We start from the raw sequence: 17,024 nt of genomic DNA on the forward strand, positions 1-17,024 counted from the left end.
ATGATGTTGGATCTTATCAAAGGCTTTTTCTGCGTCTGTTGAGATGATCAAGTGGTTTTTGTCTTTGCTTCTGTTAATGTGGTTTATTACATTTATTGATTTTCACATGTTGAACCACCCCTGCATACCTGGGATGAAGCCTACTTGGTCGTGGTGAATAATCTTTTTGATGTGTTGCTGAATTCGGTTTGCCATTATTTTATTGAGGATTTTTGCATCAATGTTCATTAAGGAGATTGGCCTATAGTTTTCCTTTTTGGAGGTGTCTTTGCCTGGTTTTGGGATAAGTGTAATACTGTCTTCATAAAATGTGTTTGCCAGTTTTCCTTCCCTTTCTATTTCATGGAACAGTTTAAGGAGAGTTGGTATCAGTTCTTCTTTAAAGGTCTGGTAGAATTCAGCAGAGAATCCATCAGGTCCTGGACTTTTCTTTTTGGGGAGACTCTTGATTGCTGCTTCAATTTCATTTTGTGTTATAGGTCTATTCAGGTGATTAATTTCCTCTTGGTTCAGTTTTGGATGATCATATGTATCTAGAAATCTGTCCATTTCTTTTAGATTTTCAAATTTATTTGAATATAGGTTCTCAAAGTAGTCTCTGATGATTTCCTGGACTTCCATGGTGTTTGTTGTTATCTCCCCTTTTGCATTCCTAATTCTACTAATTTGGGTTTTTTCTCTCCTCATTTTAGTCAGGTTTGCCAGGGGTCTATCGATCTTGTTTATTTTTTCAACAAACCAACTTTTTGTTTCATTAATTCTTTGTATGGTTTTTTTTGGTTTCTATTTCATTGATTTCAGCTCTTATTTTTATTATTTCTCTCCTTCTATTTGTTTTGGGATTTGCTTGTTCTTGTTTTTCTAGGAGTTTGAGATGTATCATTAGGTCATTGATTTGGGATCTTTCAGTTTTTTAATATATGCACTCATAGCTATAAACTTTCCTCGCAGGACTGCCTTAGCTGTGTTCCATAGGTTCCAGTAGGTTGTGTTTTCATTTTCATTGAGTTACAGGAACTTTTTAAGTTCCTCTTTTATTTCATCGATGCTCCATTCTTCATTAAGTAATGAGTTTTTTAGTTTCCAGCTGTTTGCATGGTTTTTGTCTTTACTTTTGTTGTTGAGTTCTACTTTTACTGCGTTGTGATCAGATAGCATGCATGGTATTATTTCTATTTTCTTATATTTGCTGAGGCTTGCTTTGTGCCCTAGGATATGATCTATTTTGGAGAAGGTTCCATGGGCTTCTGAGAAGAATGTATATTGTGTAGAGGTTGGATGAAATGTTCTGTAGACATCTACTAGGTCCATTTGATCTATTGCATATTTTAGACCTTGGATTTCTTTATTGATTTTTTTGTTTGGATGACCTATCTATTGATGATAATGGGGTGTTAAAGTCTCCCACAACCACTGTGTTGGCATTTATATATGCTTTTAGGTCTTTCAGGGTATGTTTGATGAAATTGGGTGTGTTGACATTGGGTGCATATAGACTGATGATTACTATTTCCTTTTGGTCTATTTCCCCTTTTATTAGTATGAAATGTCCTTCTTTATCTCATTTGATCAATGTAGGTTTGAAGTCTACTTTGTCAGAGATAAGTATTCCTACTCCTGCCTGTTTTCGGGGGCCATTAGCCTTTCATCCTAAGCATATGCTTATTTCTGTCTGTGAGATGGGTCTCCTGTAAGCAACAAATTGTTGGATCTTCCTTTTTAATCCATTTTGTCAAACAGTGCCTTTTGATGGGTGAATTAAGTCTATTAACATTAAGCATTAGTACTGATAGGTATGTGGTAATTCCTGCCATTTAGTTGTCTTAGTTGTTTGAAGGTTTGATTGTGTGTACCTAAGTTGATGTTACTCTCTACTGTCTTGCTTTTTCTTTTCCTGTGGTTTGGTGCTGCCTGTCTTTTCATGGTTGAGTTGGGTGTCACTTTCTATGTGCAGAATCCCTTGCAGAATCTTTTGTAGTGGTTGCTTTGTGGTCACATATTGTTTTAGTTTCTGCTTATCATGGAAGACTTTTATTGCTCCATCTATTTTGAATGATAGCTTTGCTGGGTAGAGTATCCTGGGGTTGAAGTTATTTTCATTCAATGCCCGGAAGATCTCACCTCACGCTCTTCTTGCTTTTAATGTTTCTGTTGAGAAGTCTGCTGTGATTTTGATGGGTTTACCTTTGTATGTTACTTGTTTTTTCTCTCATACAGCCCTCAATACTCTTTCCTTAGTTTCTGAACTTGTTGTTTTAATGATGATATGTCGTGGAGTAGTTCTATTTTGATCTGGTCTGTTTGGTGTCCTGGAGGCCTCTTGCATTTGTATGGGAATATCTTTCTCTAGATTTGGGAAATTTTCTGTTATTATTTTGTTGAATATATTATGCCTTCCCTTCGCTTGCACCTCTTCTCCTTCTTCCATGCCCATGATTCTCAAGTTTGGTCTTTTGATGGAGTGGGTGAGTTCTTGCATTTTCTTTTCACAGGTCTTGAGTTGTTTATTTAATAGTTCTTCGGTTTTTCCTTTAATTACTATTTCATCTTCCAGTTCTGAGATTCTGTCTTCTGTTTGTTCTATTCTGCTGGATTGGCCTTCTGTTTTGTTTTGCAGTTCTGTTTTGTTCTTTTTTCTGAGGTTTTCCAAATCCTGGCTGTTTTCCTCTTTAATGTTGTCTATTTTTTTCCTGAGTTCATTTTTCCATTTATTCATTGTGTTCTCTCTTTCACATTGGTGTTTATACAGTGCTTCTATGGTTTCCTTTATTTCTTCTTTTGCTTTTTCAAATTCTCTATTTTTGTTGTCTTGGAATTTCTTGAGTGTCTCCTGTACATTTGGTTGACCCTATCCAGTATCATCTCTATAAAATTCTCATTGAGTACTTGTAGTATGTCTTCTTTTAAATTATTCTTGTGGGCTTCATTGGGTCCTTTGGCATAGTTTATCTTCATTTTGTTGGAGTCTGGATCTGACTTTCTGTTCTCTTCATTCCCCTCTGGTTCCTGTACTAATTTTTTGCTGTGGAGAAACTGGTTTCCCTGTTTTTTCTGTCTTCCCGTCATTGTCTTTGGTGTTGTTACTGTCCCTGTACTGTGTGCAATTAAGTATTTTCTAGCTTGTAATAATAACAATGGTAATATTTATAATGGAAGGGTGAGCTGAGATGGAAAGCAAGAAGTTAAAGAAAAGGGGAAAACAAATACACAGACAAGAGGGAAAAAGCAGAACAAGGTTTCAGTTAAGAAAGTTTCAAAGGTATAAACAGGGAGCATTAGTGTACTAATTGACAGTAAGCTGAACAGACATTAGAGAGGCAGAGAGAGGATTGAAAATCAAAGATGAAAAAAATAAAAACTAAGTAAATGAAACAAATATCTGTATATAAAAATGAATTAAAATAAAATGCAAAATAGAAAATTAAAAAAAAACCAAAAAACCTCCAAGTTTATATGCAATGCAGTTTCAGTCTTAATAATTTGGGTGTCCGTCTCAGTCTCCAGTCCTGGAGATGGTGCCTCAGATGTTGTTCTGTAGTTGTCTCATCAAAGGGGACGCATAAAGCAGAACAAAACTACACACACACACACACACACACACACACACAAAGAAAAAAAAAAAGCCCCACCAAGTGTCCCAAGTTCAAATGCAATAAAGTTTCAGTAAGTTTTTCGGCTTGCAGGTGTAATTCGGTTGTTCTCTCATCAAAGGTAGGGAGAAAAAGAAAAAAAAAGAGTCTGGAGACAGTTCTGAGAATGGTTTCTGCAACTGTGGCTTGCCTGCCTGATGCTCTCAGCCTGCTGTAGCTGGAGGTGTTATTTATGCAGATCTCTGGGGTGAGTTTAGCACTCACCTGATCCCACAGGCTTTGTTTGTTCAGAGTTCTCCTGTGCGGGAGCCTCTGCTACAGGCTTTTCCCTTTCCAAGCACTGGGAAAGGTGACACTGCACCCGCGTTGTCAGGCCTGCGTGTTTATTTACAGTTCATGTGGGAGGTGGGACTTCTCCCCTCTCCTGTGGAGTTTTTCTCCCACTGCCACTTTTACAAGCTTTCCTGCTCCTGCTTACTGGGCGGTGCTGCTGCTCCTGCCGGCCACCATGTTTATGTACAGTTCACGTGGGAAGTGGGTCTTCCCTCCTCTCCTGTGGAGTTTTCCTCCCTCCACCACTCTCACAAGCTTTCCCACTCCTGGTTGCTGGGCATGCGCCCCGCTCCTGCCAGAGGCTCTCCAGCACGCCTGGCTTGTTTATTTACAGTCCTGGGAAGGATTCTCTTCCCCCAGTCTTCAGAGCTCAGGGCGCCCCACCCTCTTTCCAGCGTGTCTTAATTGTTCTTATTGCTTATTACTCAGTTTCTCTTTTTTTCCCTGGGTGGAGGTCAGTCTGTCCAGGGGGCTATGCTGCTCTGGCCCAGGCTTGTCTGTGGGGGTACCATGGTACTGCAAAGCTCACCTGGTCCACATCTTCCCAAGCCATCTGGGCGCCGGCCACTGGTGGCCCGGGGGCCCTCCTCATTTCTCCGTTTAACGTGAGGTGGAGATTCTCTGCGCCGGTTGGAAATGTGGAGGGGTCAAAGTTATGCCTCTTCTCAGTGATTATGCCTGCAGTGTGTCTCCAGGGTCTCTCCAAGATTTCACTATAGGAGGCTCGCTTTCTGCTTCCTACCTCTAGCTGCCATCTTGTAATCTCTTTCCCATCATTCTCTTAATGTTATGCAATCAACAAGGCCAAAAAAGGCAGAGACAATAGGATCTCTTCAGTGTAAACTTGTACAGTATATGGTGACTTTTCTCAAAATACAGCTTTTTTGTACATGATTTAGAGACAATTTTTTTACATGAAACTCCAGGAAAACTATAATTTTAAACAAACAAGTAGATAGATATGTATAAAACTGCTTTTAAATCATTTAAGTACCTTTGTTTTTGGACTGTGCAAAGGTTGGAAGTAGGTTTGCATTTCTAAAATGGTGACTTTTATTCTACAAGAGTCCTTAGTGACTTCTTGAGTGTGGCAGACTTTGGAAACTAAATTTTTGCTTCTAATGTTATCCTGTAGTAAAACACTGCCCTATTTTATTTTGAGTCTAAGTTAAATATTTTCTGAAAAAAGATAATGCATGCACTGAACTCTTTCCATTGCAAATGAAGATGTGGTAAAAACAAAAAGATCACGACAAATGAACTCAAATACTACTATCACTTTAATGTGCACAGCACTTTATACAGTATCTTTTTCATTCATTTTGTAAATTCTTACTAAAAGTTGCAAAAAACAGTATACAAAAATGTAGTTTCCTGAAGCTTGAAATGTATAACTAGACTTGAACTAAGAAAAGTTTAATTCCCCAAAAAACGTGCAAGTGACCTCACGAAGTTTCTGCCAATCCCCACCACTGTGCACCCCAGGACTCCACCTTCCACTACAGCAATTGCTACAATGTGCTGCCCCAAATGATCCAGCACTAAACACAAGCTTCACCAGGACCCTTTTCCTGCTTCATACTGGAGGAATGAAGCAAAAAAAAAAAAAAAAGCCCCCATCAAAAACTAAAGCGACATTACAAGGTGCCACTATGCCCCAGCCGGTGCGATCCCATTTCTCCTTCACACCATTAAATTAACACGCTGTGGCGGAGTGATGACCCGGGAGCGGCTCACGTGGCTGCGTGCTAGCCAGGCTCTCCCACATTAGTGTCCTTCTTGTTCCCGAACCTTGAGTTTACGAACTTGTCCGGTGAAGTGTCAGCACTGTGTGCAAACACCCCGAAGAGACTAGACCACACAACCCCAAAAAACGCTGGGAGGGCACAGACACCAGCACTTCCGGAACAGCAATACCAGCGGAAGATGGTCTCTGATAGTTCGCTTGCAGAAAAGCAAAAACTAAGCTGTTTTATACAAATTAACGTACCAAAAGATTAACAATGAAGTTTGGAGCTTGGAGTGTCTGTAACACAAAAGACCTACAGCACATACACTCAGTTCGTGCAACATAATTTCATGCTCTCGCGAGAACGTTTTTTTTGCTTTCACATATGCGCATGCGTTGGAGTCACACAGACGTAACCAAAAGATGGTGGGGGAGGAGGGAAAAAGCGGAATGAAGAGAGGAGGCCTCTGGGAGTCAGTGCTGATGGAAGGGGTGGAGCCCTGACCAGGAGGCCGGAGGGGCGGGGCGGGGCAGAGTGAAAACCGTGTGACCACGCCCCTCGTGGCTCTTCTCCCGGAAGGCGTCATCAGTGCTATAAGTGAGTGCACGTGGCAGGCTCTGGCCTTTTTCGTCCAAAGCTTCGGTGCACTGTTAATGTAGGCAGTTATGTGTTGCATTCTAAAATAACTGTGCCAACGCTTATTTGAGTAATCAAAATGCAGGAGATTCAAAGGCCTTGCTGTAGTAGTAGGTTGCAGTCAGCTTGGGAAATCATGAAGTTCCCAAGCCTGAACCGACTCGAGTGTTTATTAGGTCGCGCAGTGACCACATGTGGCCAGGGGTCCTGAGCCGCCACACCCATCGGCCTTTGGTGCTCAAGAAATGGGTCAGGGAGCCTGGCAAAGCCGGAGAGAATGGTCATTAGCTCGCTGTCTGTGCCACGTGGCCACCTTGAGAATATTCTGTATCATTTGGCAACAGCATGCAGAGAACCTCCAAAACGTGAACCTGTTGGTGAGTAATTATCTATGGGAGTTGTGCTTGCTGATCGATTTTGTGTCGTGAATCTTTATGTGTCTTTGGGACCTGTCAGCTGTGGCAGTCTCCCTTCCTAGCTATGGAAGAGCATATTCTTGTTTATTGGCAAAGCTGTCACCATTTAATTGGTATCAGATTCTGACTTGCACAAGTAACATTCTTCACCGTTAAAGCCTGCAAGATGCCAAGTTACCAGCCAACCTGTGAAAACTTACAGGACTGACTGGAGGTGTGGCTCAAGCAGTAGAGCGCATGAGATAAAACATCAGCTCCACAAGTTTCTGAAGTTAATGTGAAAGCTTTTCATTATATTCACTGATTTGCTGGCATTTTGTAACTTTAAGTCAGTTGAGTAGAAAGTAACTTGTTAACATTAAGATCTAAAATCAAGGTAAATAATCATGATTTTCTTTTCTTACAGATACCAAGAAATCCAAACTGATAATGGGTGAAGTCAACACACCACCTTGCAGTAGATCTTGCTGTTAGGTTGATGCTGATGGGAAGGCCAAATTGGAGCCAAATAACAAAGCAAGCAGGCTTTATTGAGAGCGCGCTCTCGGGTGAGGTTCACTGTCCCCAAAGAGCAGGGCTGGAGAAGTCACGCCGGAGAAATGACAGCCCAGTTTTTTTATAGCCTGGTGAAGTCAAGAGCTTAAGGTATTATGGGGCATCGGGATAGGTTGAGGTTTGGTGGGGAGGAGCTCGGGGTAATATGGATCTGTAGGATAGGTCAGGACCTATTGCCTGCCAGCAGGAGTTGCCATGGTAATCATGAAGCCTCTAATTGCTGCGAGCCATAATCACTGTGCACCGGAGTTGCCGTGGTAACCATGAAGGGAAGGAGGGGATGGAGTGGAAAGTGAGCAGAGAGTCCCTGATCGCCATGGGTTGGCTGCCCACCGACCAAACATCCCAGACTCTTTGGTATAGGGGCACAGAATCAGTTCTGGCTACTTCCTGCTGAAAGGGGGTGAAGTTAGGGGCTAGGGATGTCTTGGGCCATTTGACTGGTACAGCCAGACCCCATGAGGAGGAGCTGGTAGTCATGAATCCTGGAGCATCATCTGGTTGAACGTTACCCAACTTAATTGGCATATGAGTGAAATCAATCTGGCAACCTTTACCGGGCTGGCTACCATGGAGTTGGTGGAGGGATTGGCGTAGATGGAGTCCGCTATGGGGGTTTGCTTAACAGCAAACAGAGCAGGCCTCCTGGACCTGATGGATGGTGGATTGGAGGCCCCTGGGGTGAAACAAGGGTTCCAGGAAGGAGAGAAGGGCCTTGGCTGGGGACACCCAGTATCCCTTAGAGGCTAGAAAGATAAGGAGGTTGGCTGTTCCCATTTTAGAGTCCTGCTGGAAGGGGGAGCACAGAAAGAGGTCATCAACATATTGTAGAAGTATACTGGGTTTCTGAAATAGGAAATTGGGGTCTATAGGGATATTGGTTAGGGTCCTTAAGAGAAATGTGGATGGGTGAGTGGTGTGTAGCCACAACTGGGACTGAGATGTCCCAGACAATGGGTTTGACTGGAAGAGGAAAGGTGGGTGGAGCAGGTCCAGGAGGCGAAGGAGTTAGGTGGCTGGCAGAGGCCAGAAGGAGTGAGTGGGAAGCTAGAGGTTCTGGTAGGTGGGGAGGGATGGTTATGGAGGCCCCAAGCTTTGTTACAATATTTTGACCTAGAAGTGGGGCATGGCAGGATGGGATGATAAGGAAAGAGTGTAGAAATATAATACCTCTAGCAGAGCAAGGAAGGGGCAGAGTTTTGTATGGGCAGAAGGGAAAGCCGTCAATTCCCATAACAGAGACTGATGAAGGAACTGTTAAACCCGAGTAGGCAGGCAGCAGAAAATAGGTAGTCCCCATGTCCAAGAGGAAGGAGATGGACTTACCCACTACCTGGAGTATGACCCTGGGTTCGGCAAGGGTGATTGGGGTCCCCGGGTCAAGGCGTTGTCAATCTTCTGCCAGTCCAAGAAAGTCAGGGATCTGGATAGCTGGTGGGGTTGACCCTCCAAGAGGAGCTGTAGGGGGTAAGCCCTGTCCAGGACAATCTGATCCCCATTGACCCACCTGTTTGCATTTTGGGTAGGGTTTAGTTGGAGGTCTCAGGTTGGGGCACTGGCAAGCTCAGTGGCTTTTTTTGCCACATTTGAAGCAGGCCCCAAGAGAGGCTGATGGGAGGTTTCATGTTCCTCCTTTGACTCGGGGCTGTAATCCAGCCAGCCACAGCCCTGTCACCAAGGCTTAGGTTTGGAGGGGCACCTTTTGTTGGTGTTTTTTGGCGGGTTGACTCTGCTGCCTCTTTTCAGGCACTAAAACTTTAAATGCCATTTTCATCAGATTCTGTATAGGGGTTTGAGGGCCATTTTTGGCCTTTTTTAGTTTAGCTCTAATATCTGGTGTGGACTGAGATATAAAATGTTTAGCCAGGATTGGTGCCCCAGCAGGGGAGGTAGGGTCTAATTGGGTATATTGGGTGAGGGCCTCATGGAGGCAGTTAAGAAAAAGGGTCAGGAGGCTGTGAGGCCTCCACTGTGTAGGTCTTTGGCACATCTCTATGTCAGTGTCCCTGCCTGGGCTGACAACCCAGGGCTGCATGGGGCAGAGGGTTCCCCTTATACATGTTCCCTCCCTGAGTGCTGGGTTCTGAGGAAGCCTCGGAGAGTGGCCCTTCCTGCGTGCATCCCAAATATTTCCCAAGCACCCCCTGATGTTTTCAGGGAGGGGGCAGAAAAGAGGATGTCTCCCCATGGCAGGAGTGGAGCTGGGCCCTGGTGGTGTGCTGGGACCTGGCTGGGCAAGCTCCTGAAGGAAGTGCTCTTCACTGAGCCCTGTAAGAGGAGCTGTTACCCCAGCACAGGGGTCCACATGTGCAGTGGCCAGGACAACTGCAGCTTTTGGCAAGTCCAATGAGTTGGGTGTGGACTGAGGCTGGTGTGGAGGAGCCTGGGTGTGGAGGAGAGACAGGAGCCCCTAGCCTGTAGTACTCTGTTCCCATAATCACTGAGGATGACAGCCATGTGGAAGGGCCCTGGAGCCAGTGAACCTGCACAGTACCCAGACCTGGGCTTCAGGTAGCTGGTTTAGGGGTCTTATGTCCTGCCAGATCTCCTCTCTGTTCCTCTGCCTGGTAATGGAGTACAGTAATGACACCTTCCAGAAGGTCATTGAGGAGAAGAGAAAGGAACATGGACTTGGACATGGACATGTCCTCACCTCTTGAAGAGGACAAAGGAGAGGAGGTGGGGAAGGGCAATGTGAGCTAGTGTAGGAAGCTATTGGGGATGTAGGAGGGCAGGGAATAGGTGGAGCAGAGGGTGTGGGAGGCAAGGCCAAAGGAGATGGCTACTTGGGTGGGGGAGGGAGAGAGCAAGGGAAAGCTGGATGTGACAATGAGGGTGGCTGTGGTCGGTGGTGGGGGAGGGGCGAGGAATTCAGTAGATTCAGATAAAGGAGAAGGGTTGGGGTATGGGGGAGGGGACCCAGAAGAATTGGGTGTTAGAAGGATCTGGGAAGGGGAACATTGGAGGCACAGAGAGGGGCGAGAGCACAGTTCCCAGAAGGCCTGTACATATGGGACCTCAGACCATCTATGGGTTTGACGGTGAAAATTGTCAAGATCAGTGAGGATATTAAAATCAAAAGTGCCCTGTGGAGGCCATTTTGAGTTGTTGTTTAAGGTGTATTGTGGTCATGCCATGGTGCAGTAGAAAATGAGCTGTTTGCGGTGGAAGTCTGGAGAGAGTCCCAAATTTTGAAGTTTGAGAGGAGACAGGACAAGGGAGTCCCTGAGTCCAGCTTGGATTGGGAGGACCCCATCCCCGAATTGTCGGAGAGTCTCAACCTTTAGAGAAGCGTCCCTCACTAAAAGAGGAGACCCGGTTTGGAGGAGGCAGCCTGGACAGGGGAGACGTCTCTCCGAATGCCCAGGTGCAAGGAGAAGCGGAGGGCCTGATCTTGGAGCGGCCATAACTAGGACAGGGGCCCAAGGAGGAACAAAACGGGGGAGGAGACTCACCCAAGCTGGAGCCAGAGCATCAATCTGGAGAGGAGGAAGGGCCTCAAGTCAGGGCCTGGCCCAGGGCCCCGACTGCCTGGAGTCGGGTGAGACTCGCTTCCTCCCGGGTTTTGGCACCAAATGTTAGGTCTACGCTGATGGGAAGGCCAAATTGGAGCCAAATAACAAGGCAAGCAGGCTTTAAGCAGGTTTTATTGAGAGTGCACTCTCGGGCGAGGTTCACCGTCCCCAAAGACAAGGGCCGGAGAAGTCGCGCCAGAGAAATGGCAGCCCAGTTTTTTTATAGCCTGGTGAAGTCAAGAGCTTAAGGTATTATGGGGCACTGGGATAGGTCGAGGTTTGGTGGGGAGGAGCTCGGGGTAATATGGATCTGTAGGATAGGTCAGGACCCATTGCCTGCCAGCAGGAGTTGCCATGGTAATCATGAAGCCTCTAATTGCTGCGCGCCGTAATCACTGTGCACCAGAGTTGCCGTGGTAATCATGAAGGGAAGGAGGGATGGAGTGGAAAGTGAGCAGAGAGTCCTTGATCGCCATGGGGTGGCTGCCCACCAGCCAAACACTTGCATCCTGGAGTGAATGGTTTTGAGTGTTTTCAACATGGGTCTGAATTACTTGAATTGGTATTTAAGGTGTTTTTTAATATTAAATAAATTGTCTGATTAACATGAGTATCTTGACTGGATAATCAATAGGTGAAAATGTATCCTTTTTAATGAAAGTAGCGTAGTATGACTGAGTACAATTCTAAGGTTACATCATTTGAGACAAACTTGCGCACAAAAATTTAAGTTATGTACTTTATTTCTAACAGGTGCTGCACATCTGAAAAGTAATAAACTATAAAATACCTGTAGGTTTGCACCAGTTTTTACAAAACAGGATTTACCAAAAGGGAACAATTCGATGCAAAAGGGAAGATTAGGTATTTGAAATTATTTGGGATCATGACATTTGATATAATTCTTGATATTTTGGGTACTGTATATTTTACTTTTGGGCAAGCATTGAGCTCTTATCCATTGAGAAAGACAGGCTGAATCTTAACCTGTAGGTGAAATCACTATAGGGATTGTGTGTTGTGGGTTTTGGGGAGGGGGTGACTTGGAGTCAAGATCTTTCACCTTGGCCTCCTTTGGAAACTAGGGTTATTCAGATCTTATTAACCTGTTGTCAGTTGCATTATCACTGGCATGGGTTAAATTGAAATAGCCTATTAAAAGACAGGAAAAGCATTTTTACTAGTGATTGGATTTTACCAGGCCAGTTTGGGGAAACTTACAGTCGATTACTGGAAAGTTCCAGTAGGTGGCACTCTAGAATCATGGTCCAGAAAACAATGCTAAGGAAGAGTTCTCATTTCCTCCTCCACTGAGTTGGAAATCTAGAGTTGTTGAAAGTGATTAATGTTAGTATGTCCGATGAATTAAGTTATATATTCAACTCTTTCAAATGTTGGAGATCATTCCCAAATTTTGTTTTGGCTTACACACATTTTAGAACTTGTAAGACTTTTAAAAAGATTTGAGTATAGTAGAAAATAAGGCAATGTGGAGAATGCTGAGAACTAGGCAGAAGAGATGACAGATGAGAATAACTACCTTCAGCAAAATGTGAGTAGGTGACAATTAACAGTTAATACTACACTGAGGTATCTGTAACCAAAAAAGTTCCTGTCACATTCTTGAACCCAGCTGGGCATGAGCAACTTGAACCCAGCTGGGCACGAGCAACTTATCAGAAGTCATCTCTGGCTTAGTAGTGGAATTTTAAATTTAGTTTCCCACCAGTTTTTTCACTGTCTCTGAGAATTCCATAAATTACAGTTTGGTAACACTTTTTATCCAGGGTACAAAGGCTGAGACTTTGGTGTAAACACCAGGGGAATCCTTGACTCCACAGCCATACCCCCAGGAAGTTACCCCATACACAACCCAGCTTTCTCCAGGCCTTTCACACATGAGTGGTCCTCCACTGTCTCCCTGGCAGCTGTCCACACGTTTGTGTTCATGGAGGTTTCCAGCACAGAGCATCCTCCCTGTAAACCGACCCTTATAACGTTCTTCACAAAACCTCTTGGGAAGTAAGGGGATGGCTGCTTGTTGTAGTGTTCTTGAATAAGCTCGTCCTAGGCAGACCAAATACTTCAATTAGTTGATGAGAATCCAGCTAATTAAGCTTGACCAGTTTAATAGATATTTAATAGTCTTGAAGACAATCCTATTGTAGCAATGTAGTTCTAAGTGTGTGATAACTTATAAATGGCATCTGACATCTATGTTTTTATTGGAACTTAATACAACCTTTATAAGGTTCTTAGTACTGAATTTTCTTAGGGATAATGAGTAACATTTATGAACTTAGCTACAAAGAAAGGTAACCTAAAGAGCAATTTGCAGGTTTTAGAAATGTTAAGCATTGGCATATCAGTTCATGTAAACACCATCTACCTCACTGAATTTGAGGGTTAAATTTAAGTAGCAATTATGTAAGTGTATAAGGTGGCAAAAGCTATCTTAAATAGGAATAAGAATGGCTCAGAAATCACTGAACATGGCTTTCCCATATATATACAAGGTTAAGTTTTACCACCTGATGTTAGTGTACTCTTGCTAATAAGCCATTTGTTACTTGTTTAATTGCTACAATATACAAGTAATTGTCCTCCATGATAACCTTTTCTTGGATATAGATACGTCATTCTCTACTACATTGGAATAACTAGACCATAAAAAAAAAGTACTTCCTTAGTCGTTTTTATTAATTCAGATGTGTCCCAAGGGAAGTGACTGAACTTCCCCTTAGGAAATAATTCTAACAGACTAGCCTTCTGAGAGTATTGATTTGCCTTAAGGATAAGCGTAGTGTATCAAGAAAGCAAGTGCTTTGACCTGATTTTATTAAATCACTCAGAAAATAGTTCCTCTTCCCTCTCTCCCGACTTTCAGTTTATCTCAGGATAGCCCCCATTGCTTTATTGTTCTGTCTCTGGACTGAATGTTCTACATCATCTTCTATGAAATAGTGTAAGTGAAGTCCAGCTTTATTGTACAATGGGATAAAATAAACACTGAAATATACTTATTTACTAAGTAAATCCTTATTTTTAGCATCTGTGAAAATATTCTTAACACTTTTCAAGAATATAATTATCATTGTAATTCATTTCAGTGGAAAGCAGCCAACCTATGATTTCTTCTTATTTAATTGTCATTTGTGAATGACCTAGCACCTAATGCCTAGGTCTGTTTTAAAACCCATCCTGACAGTTGGGGGTATGGCTCAAGTGATAGAGCATTTGCCTCAAAAGTTTGAGACCCTGAGTTCAAAACCCCAGTACTGCAAAAAAAAAAAAAAAAAAGACCCATCCTGAAACTCTACCCCAAGAGAACTCAGAGGTATTCACCTGAGAAGAATATGAAGTAGTACTCCCATTTAGGGGTGCAAGACAGTAAGGGAGGATGAAGGAGAAATATGAGTGGGTTTCTTTCTCTTTCACCTCATCCTCGATTTTCAACAGCTCTATTTTGTCTGTTATATACTTAGGAATTCTCCGTGAAACTTAGCTTGATAAAGGGCTCTGGGAAACAAACACCAAAGCCCTTTGCTGGGCCAACTACATCAAAGTTATCTGGAAAAACTTTTTAAAATACAGACTGCCAGATCCAAATCTTGATGAGGTCCTAAAATCTCTTGTCTTCTTCACTAGTTGGGAACCAAAAGTTAATTAAATATTCTCTACCTCTAAGGTCCCCTAGCAGTTGAGATCTTTCAGTTGGTTGTTAAAGTTGGAATTGAAACCCTTGATCCCCTTAGGATAGGAACCTGAATTACAAACATCTAGGCCTGAACCAATTATAACATCTCACTACCTATTGCACATCAGACCAAAAAAGGTACACAGCTTTCATCATTTGTTTTGTTGTATTATTTCTATTACCTGTGTCTCCCCATCCTGTTATATAACAATTGGAAGCAGTTTTGTGTGGCCGCTCTCTTTGGAGGGGTAAACATGCTGGCAAAACATGGCTACTGAATCTGGCACATTGCTCCTCTGGTCCTTGTAATCTAACCAGGGCAATATCATAGTCACTGCTGTCTGGTCGATACTCCCGGTGAATCACTATCTGCTGAACTCCAATTTCTTCTTCAAACTCCTCCAGCACCAGAGTATGATAATCACCAACCCGAACAGCATAGTTCCTGGTACTGTTACCATACCTGAAAGACAGAGAAAGTCAATGAGAGACTCAATTCAGATACTCAAATTATTGATTGGCAGCAAAGAAGCCTAATAAAGATATTTTCTTTATCTCCTTTTGTAATTTTAGCTTTTCCATTTCTCTGACCCCACTGCTTACTGTACCTTACTGGAAACCCATTGCCATCACTTCTCATTTTCATTTCACTGTGAAATCTAGATTACCAGTTAACTTTTTATTTTCTGAAGAGCAAATGTGAAGAATGGGCTAATTATCAACCTATCAATTCCCCAACAAATGAAAAAGGATCAAAGCAAGAACAAATAGTATAATATAGAATTTCTGCCCTGTATTTGCCATGTTCTTTTTTTCTGTCATTTCCATAATTTTTAATTCATCCTGAATTTCCATGAGAACAGAAAGCTAACTATATCCCTTACAGCTAGTACAGCCCACCTTATTCCTAGTAAGGAGACTTAATTACTCTCCATGCCTGTGAAACAAATGCAGTCCCAGTTTTGAGGTTAACATATATTCGTTATGTTCTTTGAACTCTTTTTAAATCTTAGAAATCACCCAGTGAAGCCTACTTTGACTGCTTTATCTGCTCATTCTCCAGCACTCCCAATATCTTTAATCTGCTCTGGTTTTTTTTTTTTTTTTTTTTTGAGTACTTACGCTTTCTAACAACCTAGTTTATTATTTATTATGTTCATTGTTCTCTCTCCTCTTGCTCGAATAAAAGTTACTCCAGTTCAGGAATATTTTTACCTATTGTGTTCACAGATCAATCTTAAATGCCTAGAATAGTGATGCCTCATTAAGTAGGAATGCAGCATGTGTTTGTTGATTTAGTGAATGAATGAATGTTTATTTTTAATGTGTATATTCTTTTTTCCATGAGAAGCTATTTGATTAAAATAGAAACAATATTTACTAGATTGTTTCTAAATAACATACCTTGGTTCTGATACATCCACCTACAACAGTAGTTCTCAATCTCAACAACTGACATTTTGGGCTACATAATTCTTTGTTGTTAGGGGCTGTCATGCATTGAGGGTTTAGAAGCATCTCTGGGCCCTAGTCACTAGATACCAGTAATGTATAAACCCTCCATTCCCAGTCCTAATAATTAAAAATGTCTCCAGACATTGACAAAAATCCCTGAAGAGGAAAATGTCCCCAGTTGAGAACAACTGACCTACAATACATAACCTGACCCATCTGGTTACTTCCTCTCTTTGTTACTGAAGATTATAGCACCTAGCTCACTGTCTTGCCTCCTACTTTCAACACTCTTAATAACTTCATTTACAACACATGTCCCTTTTACTTTCCTGACTTTGCAGTAAGGTATTCGCCACTTCATCTCAGCTACTTATTCCCAATATGAGACCTAGACCTTGTATTCACCAAATAATACACATTTGTGAAATCTTGATTTCAAGCATCTTAACTTTGTCTACTACCTTCTATCTTTACAGCTCTATAATCTTTTAACCCCACTGAACATTCCATTGGCTCAACTAATTTTTCATTTCAACCTCACTCTGTTCATGACTTCACTTCTTATCTGGTTTGAATCCCACTACCATTTTACATTTTTTGCAGAATTTTCAATACTTTTCTTTTGTCTGTCCATACTGGAACCCCAGTTTTATCAGCTCTCCATATACTTGGTGCTGATTGCTGAAGGAGAAAAAGCATATATTTAACAACTCTTGCCTTAATTTTTTTACTAAAACTTAAAAATCTTCTACTGTTTACAAGACTTCTACTGAATGTGAGCTTAAAGCAGTTGTTATTCAAAAGCTTGGAATTTTCTTGTGACTGCCTGTTTACAATATAACCTGCTGGGCTTGGTGACTCACACTTGTAATCCTAGCATTTGAAAGGAGGATGAAAGAGTATCATGAGTTCAAGGACAGGCTGGACTACACAGTGAGACCTTGTCTCAAAAGGCCTATGTATATATGATTATGATATGTTCAAACATTCTAGTAGTGTGATTGGCATCCCAGCCAGCTGTTGTTGATCTTTAAAATTCTTATATATTCCTGTGATTCTGTTAGATTCCATTTTTCATCTTAAATCATCACATACCT

General features: G+C 42.3%; 1 protein-coding gene and 1 non-coding gene across 2 annotated transcripts in view; one reads left to right on the plus strand and one right to left on the minus strand.

The window, feature by feature from the left end:
* Positions 1–6,719: 6,719 nt before the first annotated feature.
* On the plus strand, positions 6,720–6,850 carry LOC141411235 (small nucleolar RNA SNORA24). Its single transcript, XR_012436049.1, has one exon. It is a non-coding gene; the product is annotated as a small nucleolar RNA SNORA24 (small nucleolar RNA).
* A 4,505-nt stretch (positions 6,851–11,355) lies between these two features.
* Positions 11,356–17,024, minus strand: part of Prss12 (serine protease 12) — a 72,858-nt gene continuing 67,189 nt past the window's right edge. Inside the window, exons 10-11 of the mRNA XM_074041603.1 lie at positions 14,655–14,935; positions 11,356–12,842 (exon numbers count right to left, since the gene is read on the minus strand). Coding sequence (XP_073897704.1) covers positions 12,535–12,842; positions 14,655–14,935 — 589 coding nt within the window. The 3' untranslated portion in view covers positions 11,356–12,534. The remainder of the gene's footprint in view (positions 12,843–14,654; positions 14,936–17,024) is intronic.

This window comes from Castor canadensis, chromosome 9 (genome assembly GCF_047511655.1).
Source record: "Castor canadensis chromosome 9, mCasCan1.hap1v2, whole genome shotgun sequence".
In the NCBI taxonomy this organism is placed as follows: domain Eukaryota; kingdom Metazoa; phylum Chordata; class Mammalia; order Rodentia; family Castoridae; genus Castor; species Castor canadensis.